The following is an 18,340-nucleotide window of genomic DNA, read 5'->3' on the forward strand; positions in this document are numbered from 1 at the left end:
GATATCTTTGGTTCTATGGGTTTTGGAATATATATCAGGGGGCATTGGTGTGCTTACAAGTGGCCAGCAGATTGGTTCAGTGAGGGGTTAACTTCTGATTTGACTTTTTAAAGAATTTTTTTTTCCATTTTGGTGGCAATTCACCTATGGGTGGGGGGAGTTGGCCAACCACTGTGTCTGATTTTGGTGTGACAATTTGGCAGTGGTTCATGTGATCAACGCCCTCCTCTAAGTCACCCTGGGTTATGGGATTGGTCTGGCAGTTTATGCTCCATTGCCTGTGGTTAAACATATTGTTCAAGGCTAGGCACATTCCAGGGGTTGACAATGGAGTGGCGGATGCCAACAGATGGAGCGTTTCTGACAGCTTGCCCCCAAGGCTGACTCGCAGCCGGCTCGGATGCCCCGGAAGTTGTGGCAGCTTGGAAGGTGGAAGTGTTCAGGGCAATTCAACTAGCCATTGCTCCGAGTACCCACAGGTCATATGATCGCGTGGTCCGTCAATTCTCAGGCTTTAGGCGGGCAGTGGGACTGCTACAAACATGGTCGATTCCTGTGGAACACATGATGCAGTTCTGCATGGAAGGTTAAAAGGAAGGGCTTTTCGGTGAAGTCCATAAGGACCCAATTTGCTGCTTTAGCTTTTGCAAGTAAGGCCCTAGGCATTAGGGAGTTCATGGTAGACTTCAGGCTCAGGAAAATGTTGGAAGGGTGGTCTTGTGAGTGTGGAACTAATAGGGATGAAAGGCAGCCTCTCTCTCCTGCTATCCTCCAGGGGCTGGGGTCAGTTTGGGCTGAGGTTTGCAATTCCGGTTTCGAAGAGCTGCAATTTCATACAGCATCTCTGACAGCGTTTTTTGGAGCTCTCAGAGTTAGTGATCTGGTGGCCCAGTCCTTTAAGGATGGGTCAGGGAAGGCTTTGTCTGTACAGGACGTAAAGTTTGTTGGAAACAGAGTCACAATTCGAGTCCAGAGCTCCAAGATGGATCAGAGGGAAAAGGGCGCTCTGTTAGAAATAGGCCCTTGTGGAGAGAAAGACTTATGCCCAGTAAAGGCTTTGTGTAGATATGTTGAAGTTAGGGGTGAGAGTGCTGGCATGTTATTTCATCATGTTGACAGTGCACCACTCACTAAGTATCAGTTTTGGGCAGTTACTGGTTGCGCCCTTTCTAAGTTAGGATTAGCTGAGGTTAAATTTGGGCGGAGGTCCAGGGGTGACCCCAAGGCCTGACCTGCACCACTAGTTAGGCCCTTGCCATGTATATATGTTGGTTATATGTTGGCCCATTTAGATCTTAATATTGGTGTCTGTCTCTTCTTTCCGTCTGGGGTGGCAAAAAGTTCAAGCATCAGTTTATGATGTGAGAAAAGAAAAACTGGAATTCACTGAAGTGGCTTATCAGGTTTCTAATATCCTAGAGAAACCAGAAAAGTTTGGATATGGGGGGAAAGTAATGTCTTATCTGAAAATGTCCATAGAGGCAGCCATATTAGTCCACTTCAAACAAATCAACAAAGAGTCTTATGGCATTGTGAAGACTTACACATGTATTGTTGGCATAAGCTTTCATAAGCTGGAACCAATACTGCCAGTGCACCAAGGGAAAAAAATGTCCTGTCCCTTTAACAGGTATTTGGTGGTATAGACCTAAGTAAAATCTCACCTGATGGTTGCTGCAGATCAAACTATTAAAAGGGCAGCTAGAGAGACCAGTTTCAAAGATGGCATCCCTAGCTAGAATCCACTTTGCCAAATTTATGTTGTAATATTTGAGTGGTTTGATAGGCTGAATGGCAGCAGTTCTATCATTTTATGAATATAGCCCCTTATCTAGAAATAAATATGAAATACATCTGAACTAAACTTGTATATTATAAATCATAAACACTACACACAATTTTACATCAAAATAAACCCGAATGGGTAGGATTTCATAATACTATATACTGACATGGCTACTTCTGAAAGTAAAGGTCCATTAAGATAGATCAAGTGAGTGCCTGATAGACTGATAACTGAGTTCTGGAAAAAATGGAAGGATCTCTTTGATTACGTAGGCAAAATTAATTGGTATAGAAGCTTAGAGGGAAGGAGGGAAGGAGACAGAAGGAGAAGTTATGTATCTAGGCTTAGGGAAGTCAAATATGCAATGTTTTGTTTATCAGGTCAAAGAAGCTTAAATGTATTGCTTGTTTTACTCCCAAAACTATTATAACTGTACTGTTTATATACCTATTGTATGTATAAGATTGTATAAGTTTCAATTTAATGTCTAATTTGGAATTTGCATAACCTTTATACTATGCACTTACTTTACTATTTTTTCTTTTCTTTTCAATAAAATTCTTTTCAAAAAAAAGATGGGTAGTGAGTCTGTAGCAGTAGAAAAGATCAATAGTCCAGTAGCACCTGTAAGACTAACAAAATTTGTGGTAGTGTATAAGCTTTCATGAGTCACAGCTCACTTCTCATTTCTGAAGAAGTGAGCTGTGACTCATGAAAGCTCATACTGCACCACAAATTGTGTTAGTCTTATAGGTGCTACTGGACTCAAGGTCCATTAAAGCACTCAGCTACCTCTTTGAGAAAATCAGTACATCTTTCAGTAGCACCACTTGATCATGTTAATTAATCCAGAAGATATCCTGTTACATCTCCATATTTTCTCCACTGGACTGGGCTAGTTTCTTTTACCTCAGTACCTGGTTTAGAATATTTTTGAGCTCTTACTCATGAATGCTGATGTGCTATTCAGAGAAACACACTGTAAAATTGTTCTAAATTGGATATTGAGGAGTGGGATGGGGTTGATGGAGTAGAGAAGGAACAATATGAGCTTTGGTAGAGAAACTCCTCTTAATTACAGGGGGAAAGGGATAGTGCCTCAGGTACCTCCTGCATACATGACAGCCAACATGATTGATGATATCCAAGCTATCTGGCTATATGTTGTGTGGAAGATATCCTGTATTTCCTTGAAGAACACTGTGATGGCTTTAGGGAATGCATAGGAAAATCCAATGGAGATGAATGCCCCGAAGACCACGATCCAGCCCCATCCTCCATCTGGGGGCGCGTACTGCTGTGCTGTTGCTGCAGAGGGCATTTTTTTTCTTTTTGCAATTAAGCTGTAGGGGGAAATAAGAAAGTTGAAATGATACTTTCAATAGAATATATTGTCCATATACTAGCAAATTAATATAATATCTAAAAAGCTGTTATAAACCAAACATTTTGGCAAGGAGTGGAATTTTCAAATTATGCTGTTGTGCTGAGGATGATGTAGTGCAATTACTCATCAATAAAAGCCAAGGCAGCGTTAAGGAGGAGGGAAAGTCTTGGCAATCGTTACTAAAAGAACATCATTAGGTATATGGCAGCTTTTGCAGGTCACTGATCCAAGTCCCTGAAGTTGTATTTAGCAATTAATCACAGATGGTAAAGTGACATTTGGGGTCTGCTGGTATCAATCTACCTAGCTTCACTACTGTCAGTGATAATGTAGTTGAAATGTACCTTATGAGATTCTATCAAGTACAACTATTAAATTTTAGGAGTGCTTGTCACATTTTTTACTTATGGTATGAATGTTATTTTTAAAGAAAAACAAAAGTCATGAAGCTTAATGAATAGGAACATTTAAACCATACATATGATACACTAATGAAGAGAAAAGTTACAACTGTAGTTCCCTTTCTGATAGAGTTCAAAGCCATAGTTATCTACAGCCAAGTAAAAGTCTTTGAAATAAAACGGTTTCACCTTCCAGCAGAAGCAGGGCATACTAATGACACAGGAAGACCTCCACAAGTCACTTGTATATCACAAGTTCTTATGGGAAGAATTAATGTAAATTTATTTGCTATGTGTTACGGATGTGCAGTTTGGATTGGGATTCGGTTTAAAATACTGAATTTTAGCTGATTTGGTGGAATCCAGCTATTCCAAATCAAAATATCAGATTCAGCATTCTGGATTTTTTACTGAATTAATTTGGTAAAATTTGGACATTCCTTTGGAAAAATCAATCTGAGGGCTATCCAGTGTATTGGGGGGGGGGTCATTTTCAACCAACAGAACCAGTGTCATTCATAGCAGCCAGGCATTGGGTTCTGTGAACATCACTAAGCAGTACCCAGCCACAAGCACTCCTTCATTTCAGTTTTGTTTGGGTGGAATGGAGATGATTCTTTGGTGTGATGTTGGCCCCCTGGCTTCACTTTGGTTCTGAGGGAAATTCCATTTTCTTGCTTCAATTTGCTTCTGTTGAGGTTTCCATAGGAAACAATTCATGAGCCTATAGAATTGGACCCCAATCTTCATGAAAGTTGGAGGAGGTCTTTAGAGAACAGTCAAGAGTAGGTCTTCTGCAAATTTGTTGGAGCTTACTTGAAAAATTCTACCCACAGCTCCCTGGATAACCCCCAGACAGTTTTCCCAAAGGAAATAATGGAGAGTGGCTGGGGGCACATACTTTGGGGGGCCACAAAAATGGCCCCCGGGGGCCAATATTTATGATGCTTGGGAGGTATTTAGAAGACAGTCAGGAGTAGTTTCTTTGAGAATTTGGTGAAGGTTGGTTGAAAAATGATGCTCACCAGCCCACCAGATATCCCCCAGATTGATTTTCCCATAGGAAACAATAGTTGGATTTTACCAAATTTCTGCTATATTACCAAACTGAACTAGAAAATCAATTTGATGTTCAGGGAATGCCAATTTTTTTCTCTGGTTTCATGTTCTTACTTCATATTTTCTGAACTTTTTTGTGTACACATCCCTACTATGCATGGGAAAAGATCTGGGAAATGTTCCTAGATCTGTAGAGTGCCTGTGTGCATGATTTTACCTACATTTAGATTTTTTATGTGGATGGTTTTACCTACATTTGCAATACCCTACTCTGCATAAAGTATTTCGAAATCCAACAGACTTGTGCGGCATTCTTGTATCATAATATATTAACGTGGAATGTAACGTATAATCAGCTCTAGGAGGAAATGGCATCTGTTTTGATATGTTTTTATTAGCAATCTCTTTACATGAAAAGTACTGAGCAAAATGATTAAATGTGTAATAAAAGGAAACAAAAATGTGAACTTCTTAGAAGTTGTAGTACAAGCTACAAACCAGTGCCATCTATAAACCAGTGGAAGTTTAGCCTATCTGCAGGAAACTCTACTGCCATTTCTTCATCCTTTCCCATTTATTTATAATCATAACATTATAATCCAAATAACCAATTTATTTCCACTTTTACATATGGTAATCTGAGGTATTTAAGGGTTATCCAAAGTCATACAATGGGGACAATTCACCAGAGTCAAGTCTGTGTATTCACATTTATTGGGATTTTGCACAATTTGGGGTGCTTGGCCCTTTGAAAGCAATGGGATCTAACTTAGTTAGAACCTTCATACTTTCCGCATGACATATTATGCAATTCTATGGAGAGTTATTCCAGTCAAAACCCACTGGATTAACTCTCCATAGGACTGCAGTGTTATAGTCCATTGACTTCAAAGGCCAAAGAGAGATGCTACTCTGCATAGGGCTGCATGTTAGTCAATACTAAACACTGATGCATTGCACCCAATGAGTTCACAGCAAATATAAATTCAGCACAATCTCCACCCAAATATGCTAGTTCAGATGCATAATGGGCCCTTTTCATACTACTTACCAGGATGCGCAACGACACGGAACATCGTGCTACAAACGTGGAAAATCGCGTTTTCTCACGCGAGATTTGCGTGACATCATGCGAGAAAACGTGATTTTCTGCGTTTGTAGCATGATGTTCCGCGTCATTGCGCGTCCTGGTAAGTAGTGTGAAAAGAGCCATGGACTGAGATATTTTTTTTTAAACTACTGTAAGACTTCAAAATACCTCTAGATAGAATCATATCTTCAGTTACATGGGAGTAAAATTATTTGTTTTAACTTCTGTTTAATGGTAGACAGGTCTGCAGCCCAACTGCATAAGTTTCAGCCTAATCCTATTATTTATTTATTTAAAATATTTGTATCTCACTTAACATGCTATACGGTTTCCAAGGTGCAAAACAAGTATGGAATTTGGATCCCTGGGTTAAGGCTTTCTCTGTGGCTGTACAGGTCTTATGGAATGTGAAGAAGGCCCCTACTTTGCTGTTTTTTCTGGCACTGCTATATTGCAGAATTATTTGAATGAGCCTTTTTATTTAGTTATGAAGACCAGTTTGGTCTATGGATCATTGTTTGTACTTTTAGCTTATTTTAGTTTAAATGTGTATTTTGAAAGTTTGTTTTAATTGCAATCTGCTTTGGGTCCTTTCTGTTTGAGAGGCAGGAAACAAATGTTTTAAACAACAATCTAAAACTAGATAAAAAAATAGGAGATAGATATTTTTTTTCACTCAATTCTCAGCATATTAGATCCATCAAAGCTTTACATTTTTCCATGTTCAAAATTCTTACATAACCGGGTGGGAGAATTGTAGTGTTTGGGGGTGGGTGGGTACTGTACACCAGAGTTTGGACTTCTGATATACAAAGCAGAATGTAACCATTTATCTTAAAAGACTGTATTCTGAATGGTATGTCTAACCAATCTGGCAGTGAATCAGAGCTTTCATATTTGTGATTTCATATTCCTACTGCAGGGAGTATAAACTCTAATCGATGCAGAGTTCAGACTGCAGAACTCATTGGAAAAACAACTCTAGGTCACTCAAAACATCCCCAAAAAGCACTCATTTTGTGATTCAGAATATTCTGCTCACATGACCTGCTTTTTATTGGCTTATTTGCTCTTATTTTGGGCTGAGTCATGTGTGTATGTTAGGGTTGTCAGCCCTAGACTGGCAGCTGACAAGAGATTTAAATTATTGAGTGGGGGCTCACCGGCAACCTGGTGACATCACTTCTGGCATGACCCGGAAGTGACATCATCACATAGGAAAACTGCTCTAGGATTTGCCCAATATTCTGTGGTTTAACCATAGAGATTTGGGCAAATGCTAGAGTGTCATCTGATGTGATAATGTCACTTTCTGTGATATAATGTCACTGGTGCAATGCCACCCCCAATTTCCCCCAGAATGCCCCTCCTGCTGCCCAGCTGAGTAGCAACAGACAAAGCTGGTTAGGGGTGGGAGGTTTTCTGCTTCAGCACAAGACCTGGCTTCCCTAGTGTATGTTAATCATGAGATTCATCAACACTTGGTGAGCCACTGAAGAATGTGTCAACAGCCTCTACATAGAAAACTATTGTGAGGCCATATGATGTATGATATAAAAGCACTGTCTGTGGAGTTCTATGTGCTATATTTAACACATTTAATCTTTCCTAAGGACTCAACATGGAATTATGAATATTCACGTGAATACACCTTCAGTGCCACATGCCATTATCATGTTGATAATACTATGGTAAATATTACTAGACATGGACATGAACTGGGGAAAAAACAAACCGCGTGGTTCATGGTTTGTTCAGTTTCATAGAACATGAACCACAAACTTTGCCAAACTTGAGCTGGTTTATGAACCAGTTCAAGGTTCGAGGGAGCCCAGAACGAGCCCCTTCACGCTCACAGGCAAACTAAACAATACCTTCCCAATGTCCAATACCCACCAAATTTGCAGGGGAGCTAGTCCTCACTGTCCTCTAAAGACCCCCCCCCCCAGTTTTATTATTATTATTTATTAGATTTATAGTCTACCCTCCCCACGAACGGGCTCAGGGCGGATCACAACATACAGATAAAAACATATTAATGAAACAGTATAATTATAAAAGCCAGATTTAGGGGCAAAAAAACAAACTCTGTACCATGTTCCTAGTATCCCAGAGTGGGATTCACTTCACCCTTCCCTGTCAACCATAAGGGGAAGAGAGGGGTGGCGGTGTGAGTTGGTGTGTGATTTGCCACCATTCCTACATGGGGCAGATTACTCATATAGCCCCCCACTAATAGGAGACAGGCAGGGAGGCAAATTCGTGGATCTGAATAATGGCCTCAACCAAATGCCTGGTGGAACATCTCTGTCTTGCAGGCCCACCAAAGGGACACAAGGTCTTGGCAGGCCCAAGTATCCTCCGACAGAGAGTTCCACCAGGTTGGGGCCAGGACCGAAAACGCCCTGGCCCTGGTTGAGGCCAGTCAAGTCTCCCTAGGGCCAGGGACCACTAGTAGATGTTTTCCTGCTGATCTAAGCATTCTCCGGGGTACATACGGCGAGAGGTGGTCCCTCAGGTATGCTGGTCCCAGTTCGTTTAGGGATTTATAGGTTTATAAGTTTCAGAGAGACTGAACCCCGGAAAAGGCATGATCCATGGGACTCCCCCTTTCCTGAAATTTTCTCTTCACAGTAGCAAAAACTGGAGTGTCTGCTGGCAGCTACTTTGAGGGGCTACAAACTGATGTTCTCAATGTCCAATACTGTTAGGATATGCATGTGTCATTCACTTCTGCCATGAAGGGGTTAATCTGTTTTCTGTCTTAGCTAGGCATAATTAATTAGCATAAGGCCAGTTAAGTGTCAAGTAACTGTTCCCGCCAAGGCAAAGGGGAGTTGCATGCCTAATGAACTAATCTAGGATCGATTATTGGCTGACCAGGTTTATTGGGGGCAATTACCATTCTTTCCTTTGTCCAGGACGCCATTGCCCACTAATCAGTTACACAGTTACTTCCAGCATGTAAGGAAGTAGAAGCTAGTTAGCTCTTCTTTATTTTATCACCAATGTAACCTTTATTATTTTATCCTTTATGTAGTAAACATTATTCTAGAAGCTAAACACATGTCTCTGTGATTCTTTATATGCTGTGCAAATCTCTACTCTGCTAAATATTATCATAATCAAAAATTATTAATCATTAACCCATCAAATACCCATCAAATTTGCAGGGGAGCTAGTCCTCTAAAGACTCCCCCCTCAAGTTTCAGAGAGATTGAACTCCAGGAAAGGCATGATCCATGGGTCCCCCCTTCCTGTCATTTTCTCTTCACAGTAGTTAAAACTGGAGTGTCTGCTGGCAGCTACTTTGAGGGGCTGGCCCTTTTCCTGGCTGGATGGGCCAGAATAGGAGCTCTCTAGTTGGCAGGGACAGCTGCCAGTCAAGCGTGGAGGACCCAGACTGGGGGCAACCAAAAGACTGCCACTGTTGCCTGGGCAATGGATTGAATGGCGCCAAAGTGTCTGACTTCCTGAACCGGCAATGGAACAGTAGGAAAAAGTCGTTTGTTTTGTAAAGACGCAGACCTACAGAATTCGGCCAACCCTCCTGCAGCCCAGCTGCTTAGGGAGGTGGCCGTTGGTTGCCCTCCCGGATGGAGGAAGGGCAGACCAGCCTTTCCCGGGCATCCGGGGCTTAGCTGGGTGGGCGGAGCTAGCAGCCTCTTTCTGGAGGCTCCGCTCTCCCAGCCGCAGTCTTGCTGAACGCTCGGAAGGAGAGGACGTGTTTTTTCTCCTCCCGAGCGTTGAGTGAGGCAGAGCTGCTTTGCGGCGGCGGCGGCGGCGGCGGCTCCTGCGGCGGCGGGCCTTGCTGAGACGGCAAGGGCAGCGGCGGGCTGTTCGGCGGCGGCGGCGGCGGCAGCGGCTCTTGCCGCGGCAGGCCTCGAGGAGGCTGCGAGGACAGCGGCAGGCCGTTCGGCGGCGGCGGCGGGGGCTTCGGCGGCGGCAGCTTGCCTTTCGGCAGCGGCTGCAGCCCGGGCCTTTTGCGCCTTTCTATTTTCGGGCGAGGTTTCGCCGCTGATTAGTGCGGCCCGGCTCGGTGGGCCTCGGGCCGCGGACGCGGCGTCCTTTTGGGCGCCAGGGCGGTGGCCTTCACCCCTTCAGGGCAGCTGCATTGGGGCCGCGGTATTGGGGGCCATTTTTACATTGGGCCCAGCGGTCCGAACCTCCCCCCCCCCCCGCGCTAAAGGAACTGGGTGCCTGGTGGGTGGCTGAGATCCACGGGGCCTGGCCATATAGTGGGGTGGGGGCTTTAGGCCCTGAGCCTCGCCGTTTTTGCCCCCCCCCTTCCCACCCCTTCAACGTTCCTAGGTTTTGGTGGGGGTAAGGCTTGTGCTTGTGCTTTAGCCTATCATACGGTGCCCCCACAGGCCATTAGTGGCCCGCCCTTAGCTGGGGGTTGGGAGCCCTGGTCTTTTGTCTTTCAGGCAGGGGGAATTTTTGCCTCGCCCCCCCCTTGGTCGAGTGGCGGCCATTTTGTGTCGTGATCGGCGGCCATTTTGGGGATCCCTGGCTGGGGTTGTGGTCTATCTGTTCTGAGAGCTGTTTTGGTGCGCTTACTGGGGTTTGGCATTTGTGCTGGTACTATGCCCCCTAAAAAGGGTGGTGGCCCTCCTAAGGGCAAGCAGCCTGCCAAACGGGCACCTGCTAAGCGAGCTGCTCCGGCAGCTAGCTCTTCTGAGGATGAGGGGGAGCTGGTTAATCAGCAGAACATTTTAGAGCGTTTGGCAGCTCTGGAACGGAGTAAAGGTGTATCTTCGGCGGCTGCGCCTGGTAAGGGTAGGGCTCGGCCCATCAGAGGGGCGTCTAGAGATGCCACGAATAGGGAAATTCTCAGGCGTCTTTCTGTTTTGGAAGGTGTTGCAGGTCCTGCAGCAGGTAGTTCCAGTGGTGCTCAGCCAGCAGCGGAGGTGGAACCGGAGTTGGACATCGAGCAAGAGGTGGTCTTGGACCCTGAGCCAGTGGCAGTGGCAGTGGATCCTGTGGAGCCTGTGGGTAAGCAGCCTACACCTCAGTATGGACTGTCATGGCCATGGGGCCCCTTTGGGCAGCCTCCTACACAGGGTTCTTCAGGTGCGCCCTTTGGGGCGGTGCAGCAGCTTCCATCTGCTTGGCCTGTTCCTGGCCAGCATCCATGGCAACCTCAGCCCGTGGGGTCGGCTGGGGCTCACCAGGCAGCACCAGCTCAGCCCTCGTGGGTAGGATTTGATGCCCCATGGGGACAGGGGCAGGCTGGGATGTGGCCTGGCGGTGCTGGTGGGCTTTGGGGTTAATCCCCTTACTCAACTCTGGCCTATGGACAGGTGCCTTTCAGTGCCCTCCCCTTTGGAGACACGGCACTTCCCCTTGGCGATCATTTAACTCAGGCCACCCGTGATAAGATTCTAAAAGGGGAATATGTTGATCTCTTTACCCTTCTTTTTCGTGAATTGGAAAAAAAGGATAAAGATGAGTTGGATGACAGGGATAAAGAGCGTCTTAAGCGACGCCGTGTTGATCGGACCTGGGCTAACTGGCTACCAGGTTTTCTGATATATGCAGGGGTGTTGGTTAGGGCTCAGCCTCATAGGGCTGCGTCCTTGCTGCAGTACCTTGACATCATTTATAAGGGCTATACTGGCTTCTCTGGTGCTGCTTGGATGCAGTACGATGAGGAGTTCAGGATGAGGGCTGCCCTTACTCCTAATCTTCCTTGGGATCGGATTCACCAACAGCTTTGGCTGCAGGTGATGTCTCCAGCGAAGCCCAGTGTGGGGGACCGCTCTGATAGCGGCCATCTGGTGCAGCGTTCCACTACGGCCTCTTCAACCGCCACTACCTGCTCTACGGCGGGGCAGCAGGTTCAACCCCGGCTGCTTTGCTGGGAGTTTGCGTTTAAGGGACAGTGCGGCCGTAAACCTTGTAGGTTCCGGCACGAGTGCCCTTCCTGTGCTGGGTACCACTCGTACAATTCCTGCCCCAAACTTAGACAGGGAGGTGGGGGCAGGAAGCCCGGAGGCGGGTGTGCTCCCAGTCAGCAGCCTTCTGGTAAAGGGTCCCAGCCCGGTAAGGCTGAAGGTCCTTGAGCGGCTGCTACGCAATTACCCCAGGAGGCAGGATGCCCTCTTTCTGTTTCGAGGTTTCAGTTTGGGTTTTAGGATCCCAGTTCGGGGTCCACGTTCCTCGTTTATGTCGAATAATTTGCGTTCTGTCCAGGGTATGGAGGAGGTAGTTAGATGTAAGATAGCCAAGGAGTGCTCTGAGGGCCGGGTTTTGGGTCCTTTTGACTCACCCCCGGTTCCCAATCTCCGGGTGTCCCCATTGGGCGTAGTGCCCAAAAAGGCTGCAGGTGAGTTCCGCCTGATTCATCACCTTTCCTTTCCCAAAGGTGAGTCGGTAAACGATGCCATCCCGGAGCATTTGTGCTCGGTAAGGTATACATCGTTTGACCAGGCTGTTAGGGTGGTGCGTCGCTGTGGGAGGGGAGCAGAATTGGCGAAATGCGATATTAAGTCGGCATTTCGTTTGCTCCCTGTCCATCCCGATGACTTTGAACTCTTGGGGTTTTCTTTTGAAGGGAAGTTTTACATGGACCGGGCTCTTCCCATGGGCTGCTCTGTTTCTTGTGCGGCATTCGAACGTTTCAGCTCATTTTTAGAATGGGAATTGCAGCGTAGGGCGCGTACCCGTGACTCCGTTCATTATTTGGATGATTTTTTGTTCGTTGGGATGGCGGGGTCAGGACAGTGTGCTCACCTGTTGAATACCTTTACCCATTTGGCTGATGAGCTGGGCGTTCCTTTGGCGCATGAGAAAACAGAGGGGCCTTCTCAAGTGTTGATGTTTCTGGGTATAGAGCTGGATACAGTCGAGCAGTGCTTTCGACTTCCCTTTGAGAAGGTCGCTGACCTTAGGGGCAGGCTCCTGGAGTTCAAATCCAAACGGAAGGTGTCACTTTTGGAGTTGCAGCGGCTGGTAGGTCACCTGAATTTTGCCTGTAAGGCAATTGCCCCGGGTAGGGCCTTTCTGAGGAGGTTTTGTGATGCCATGTCATCACTTCGGGCTCCCCATCATCACCTTAAGGTTACTAGGGGGATGCGTGAGGATTTGGACGTTTGGTCCGACTTCCTCAGGGATTTCAATGGGGTTACCTTTTGGAGGGATGACCTGCTGCTCGAAGCCGAGCTGCAGGTAACATCTGATGCATCTGGCTCTTTGGGCTTCGGTGTTTATTTCCGAAGGCATTGGTGCGCAGATCAATGGCCACCTGATTGGCATGCCTGTGGCTTAGACAAGGACCTGACCTTTTTGGAGTTTTTTCCCATTCTGGTGGCTGTCCACCTGTGGGGACAGGAATTGGCTAACCATGTTGTCCACTTCTGGTGTGACAACCTGGCGGTGGTTCACGTAGTCAACTCCTTGACTTCGAAATCTTGCCGGGTCATGAGGCTGGTTAGAGCCTTTACGTTGTTGTGTCTCCGGTGGAACATTTTGTTTAAGGCCAAGCACGTTCCTGGGGTGAGTAATGGTGTGGCAGACGCTTTGTCTCGCCAACAGATGGAGCGGTTTTGGCAGCTTGCCCCGGAGGCCGACAAGGTGCCAGCTCAGATGCCCCCGGAGTTATGGCAGCTTGGGAGACCGAGGTATCCAGGGCCGTAAGGCTGGCATTGGCTCCCAGTACTCAGCGTGCCTACGACAGAGCGGTAGGCCAATTTGGTGGGTTTAGGAAGGATGTGGGTTTGCATCAGCTGTGGCCTATTCCTGTGGAGCATTTGCTGCAATTTTGCGTGCACCAGAAGAGCCGAGGGTTAGCGGTTAAGTCTATTCGTGGCCAGTTGGCGGCTTTGGCGTTTATAAGCAAGGCACGGGGGTTTTCTGAGGCCACGGGAGACTTCCGTGTGCGCAAAATGCTGGAGGGCTGGTCACGTGAAGCTGTGGTGCGGGCTGACCCTAGGGAGCCTATCTCTCCTGCACTCCTGAAGGGGCTTATCAAGGCCTGGGGGGACATTTGCACCTCCGGCTTTGAGGCTAAGCTCTTTCATGCAGCTGCTTTGGTAGCATTTTTTGGTGCAATGAGAGTTAGTGAGCTGGTGGTGCAGTCGAAGACGGATACATCTGGCCGGGCCTTGATGGCCCAGGATGTACAGTTTAGGGGTGATGGTGTTGCCCTCACTATTCGTAGGTCTAAGACTGATCAGAAGCAAAAAGGGGCTGTTGTTAGCCTGGGAACCTGTGCGGACCCGGGTTTGTGTCCAGTAAGGGCTCTGCGAAAGTTCTTGAGGGTGCGGGGTACCAGCTGCGGGGTTTTGTTTCAACATGAGGATGGTTCACCACTGACGCGCTACCAGTTTTGGGCAGTGACTGAAAAGGCACTGGCCAAATTGGGGTTAGCTGGTGTCAAATTCGGCACCCATTCTTTCAGGATTGGGGCTGCCTCTACGGCAGCGGCCATGGGGTATTCTGCACAGGCCATTCAGGGTGTTGGCAGGTGGAGGTCATCTGCCTACCAATCGTATGTTCGCCCTCTTAACCGGTTTTAAGGGTTTTACTAATGATGTTTTCTTAGGTGCTGTGTCCTGCTTGGAGAAACGTCGGATTTTGATCTGCGGGCACAGTATGGTGTTTTGGGCCGCTCATCAAGCTAGGAGGACACGAGTCGGGTCCCAGCTTGGTTTGTCTGAATGGGCTACGGTGGAGTGGCTGGGTCGTCGCGGCCTTCGGTGGCCCGGTTTGTTGCCACTCTTATTTAGGGAACGGCGGGGCCCTGCACCCCATATATTAGTCATTCATTTAGGTGGGAATGACCTGGGGTTTATTCATGGCAGGGCTCTCTCCCTGCAAGCGAAGTGGGATTTGCAGGAGATACTCCGGCATTGGCCGGGAGTGCTGGTCATGTGGTCCGCCATGTTGCCTCGAAGGGTTTGGCGTGAGGCGTTAAATCGCCCAGCCATTGAGCGGGCTCGCATGAAGGCCAATAGGGCCATCCAGAAAGCTCTGGCTGAGGGTTTGGGGGTGTATTTGCCACACCCCAGGATCAGGGCCGAATTTGCCGACCTCTATCGGGGTGACGGGGTACACCTGTCGGAAGCAGGCAATGAGATATTCCTCAGCGACTTGCAGCTAGGGCTTAGGTTGGCGCTAGGCCATTAGTGGGGCGCTCGGGCCTAAGCAGAGGCTTGGCTCTTGCGTTGGCGGGATGGAGTTTGGTTAGAAATAGCGGGCCGGTGAGCACCCTTGGCGTTTCCCTATTGGTAGGGAGGAAGGGTCTGCTAGGAGCGGCTGGTACTGCTTGTGACGGCTGCCAGCGCGCGTGGGCAGACTGCTTGGGGGAACCCCACGTGCAAGTCCTTACCTCACTGCTGTACGGCTGAGGATTAGGAGCTTGAAAGGGGGGAACCCATTTGCCTGGCTGGCCGGGTCTCCCAGCCATCCGCATGGAGGGCTCGCACCCGGGGCTTCGGGGCTCGCCCAGACAGGTCAAGGCGGAGGTCTAGGTAGGACCCCGTGGCTTGACCTGTACCGCTTTACCCTAGCTGCAGTTATGGTTATTGTTGTCGTTGAGGTTATTTAATAAAAGTGGCCCTTAGATCCAACACCTGTGTCTGTCTTCATTCCGACTGGGGGGGCAATTCGGCCAACCCTCCTGCAGCCCAGCTGCTTAGGGAGGTGGCCGTTGGTTGCCCTCCCGGATGGAGGAAGGGCAGACCAGCCTTTCCCGGGCATCCGGGGCTTAGCTGGGTGGGCGGAGCTAGCAGCCTCTTTCTGGAGGCTCCGCTCTCCCAGCCGCAGTCTTGCTGAACGCTCGGCCCACCCTCCTCACCCTGTTCTTGGTGCAGGATTAGCCGGCTGCTGTTTGCAGAGCCAGGTAGGAATTTTTTCCTCTTATCCCCAATTGGACATGGGATAGGGGTTTTTTCGCCTACCTTGCACCTAGTCTTGAGTGATGGATATTGGCAGGTGGTGGTGCTTGCTAGTGGTTTCCGTGGCGGGATGGAGTTTGGTTAGAAATAGCGGGCCGGTGAGCACCCTTGGCGTTTCCCTATTGGTAGGGAGGAAGGGTCTGCTAGGAGCGGCTGGTACTGCTTGTGATGGCTGCCAGCGCGCGTGGGCAGACTGCTTGGGGGAACCCCACGTGCAAGTCCTTACCTCACTGCTGTACGGCTGAGGATTAGGAGCTTGAAAGGGGGGAACCCATTTGCCTGGCTGGCCGGGTCTCCCAGCCATCCGCATGGAGGGCTCGCACCCGGGGCTTCGGGGCTCGCCCAGACAGGTCAAGGCGGAGGTCTAGGTAGGACCCCGTGGCTTGACCTGTACCGCTTTACCCTAGCTGCAGTTATGGTTATTGTTGTCGTTGAGGTTATTTAATAAAAGTGGCCCTTAGATCCAACACCTGTGTCTGTCTTCATTCCGACTGGGGGGGCAACCTGTGTTTGACTATGAACCAGCCATTTCATCTGGAATTTTGTCCCATGGTTCGTTTTGTGTCCATCTCTAACTATTATTCCTCCTCCTATATGATATTTATAAAGGCACAAAAGTATTCCATTAGGACACAAAAATCACATGATTCTTGTGCAGATGCAATTACATACAGGATTCAATGTAAAGATACAGATCTAAAGATGAAGCTCAAGTTGTCTTGGGCAGTCATTGAAAACCTGTTGAAATCAGTAAGCTTAGGACTACACTATTAGTAACTATTCCAAGAGCAGTAATTTAAATTACCAACTGAACAGTGCAATTTTATATTTTGACTACTGATAAGTAAAGTGTTTTATGTTTTATGTTTGTTTTATGTTAAAACAATAAAATGAATGTAATTTTGACAAGAAAATATATGTTTCAGTTTTCCCCAAAATGTCAATCCTCTCTCCAACCTCTCTGGAACGTTTTTCTCCCATGGCCTCAAAATCTCCCAAAATTGTACATTTGTACTCACTACCTATCCATAGCTTTGAAAATTAGTTGGGTTCCGAATGAATATGTATGGTATTCAGAGCTCCTAGGGAAAAGGTGAGGATAAAAAATGTACTAGACAGAAAAACACAATGAATACAAAAATAAAGTGTAAATACTAGTCTGTGAATCCACTAAATAAACTGCATTTCTTGCTGATTACCTAAATAGAATTAGTAACAGCTGCTCAGGTATCATTTAGCAAATGTTATACAAAACCCTACCAAGTTAAGCACTTTTTAATAATGAGGGTAAAGGAGGAAAATCCAGGGGAAATCAATACAGTAAATGCATTTGTATTGCAATTGCAACAAGCTTCATCAGAACCTCACAGGACTAAAGAGCAGATTCTCTTTATTTCAGAATTCAATCCACACTTTCTAAGACAGACATCCCCTGGGCTAATACAGCGCTGCTGGCAATAAATGGTGAGCACCAAATAAGTGAAGCTAATATACAGAATGTGTGGTAAAGTATTCCTAAACATGTTTACATGGAACCAATTTCTGTTAGGACTCATTGGAGCAGTAAATCTATGTCTACGCCAAAGCAGACACTGGATGCAAGTTTTCATGAACGAGTGTTTCTTCATACAAACCCTCCTCCCCCCCCCAAACCCTGCACATACAAAAACTTAATGTCATGAAGAAGTGTTATAGCCTCTATTTCAGCCCAACAAACTTGTTTAGTAGATGTAGATACGGGTCATTGCTAGAGATGAGCACGAACAGCAATACGAACTTTAAAAAGCCATGAACAGCCCAATCTGCTGTTCACGAACAACCTGTACGTGAGGCCCCATTTTAAATGAACAGGTGGTCGTTGCAAGCCTCGCTCATTGCTGTTCGTTGCTGTTCGTCAAGCCAAACAGTCTTGCACCTGCAATCAATTCCCTTGGCAACTTAGGCAGGGATTGTCTGAATTCTGTCTGAACTGCTGCTGTTGCCCTGGAAACTCCAATCTAAGCCCAATTTTGCTTGATAGGCAGGTCTTCCTTTCAAATGTGAAGCTCCAAATTTGTTACAAGGGAGCAAAGAGCAGGGGGGAGGGGGGCTCCCAGCTCTGACTTTGCAGAGAGTGGAGAGACAGTTGCTGTTGGCATTTTGATAGAGAGTGCACTGGAGTTTGAATTTTCTTTGTGTGTAGTGGGATATGGATCTACCCCTTCAAGTTCCAGGGCTGCTGCCAGGCTCTGGACCAAGCTATTATTTATTATTGGTACCTTTCCTGCTGCCTGCTTAGGTAAGGTTTCTGGGAGTAGGAATCTTGACTTGAATGATGGCTGGAGGAGAGCCTGCTAGCCCCCACGAATAGCCAACCACAAAAATATTCATGAACAAGGCTATGTTCGTGGTTGTTCGTGTGTCCCTGTTCATGGATGGCAATGAACAACTAACATCATGTTCATATTTTTTTCTGTTCGTGCCCATTTCTAGTTGTTTTCTCCCCTCTCCACATATTCCATGGTGAGAGACATTACATACAATCTGGAGTGGTAAATGAAAATAATAACTGCACTCATATACTACTCTTCTAGACAGATTAGTGCCCCACTTAGAGTGATGAAATAAGTTGGTATTATTATTATCTCCACAATACAGCTGGGGAGCTGGGGCTGAGAGGAGTGGCTATGTATTATGCTACAGCAAGAGACAATTTATCACTTCTGCGAAAACAAGGTC

At 47.0% G+C, this 18,340-nt stretch overlaps 1 protein-coding gene across 1 annotated transcript in view; it reads right to left on the reverse strand.

Annotated features, from left to right (window-relative positions):
• The window catches only part of SLC16A7 (solute carrier family 16 member 7), a 136,688-nt gene that overhangs the window by 48,813 nt on the left and 69,535 nt on the right, over positions 1-18,340 (reverse strand). Inside the window, exon 2 of the mRNA XM_054988733.1 lies at positions 2,894-3,129. Coding sequence (XP_054844708.1) covers positions 2,894-3,107 — 214 coding nt within the window. The 5' untranslated portion in view covers positions 3,108-3,129. The remainder of the gene's footprint in view (positions 1-2,893; positions 3,130-18,340) is intronic.

The sequence above is a fragment of the Eublepharis macularius genome, chromosome 9, assembly GCF_028583425.1.
Source record: "Eublepharis macularius isolate TG4126 chromosome 9, MPM_Emac_v1.0, whole genome shotgun sequence".
Classification (NCBI taxonomy): domain Eukaryota; kingdom Metazoa; phylum Chordata; class Lepidosauria; order Squamata; family Eublepharidae; genus Eublepharis; species Eublepharis macularius.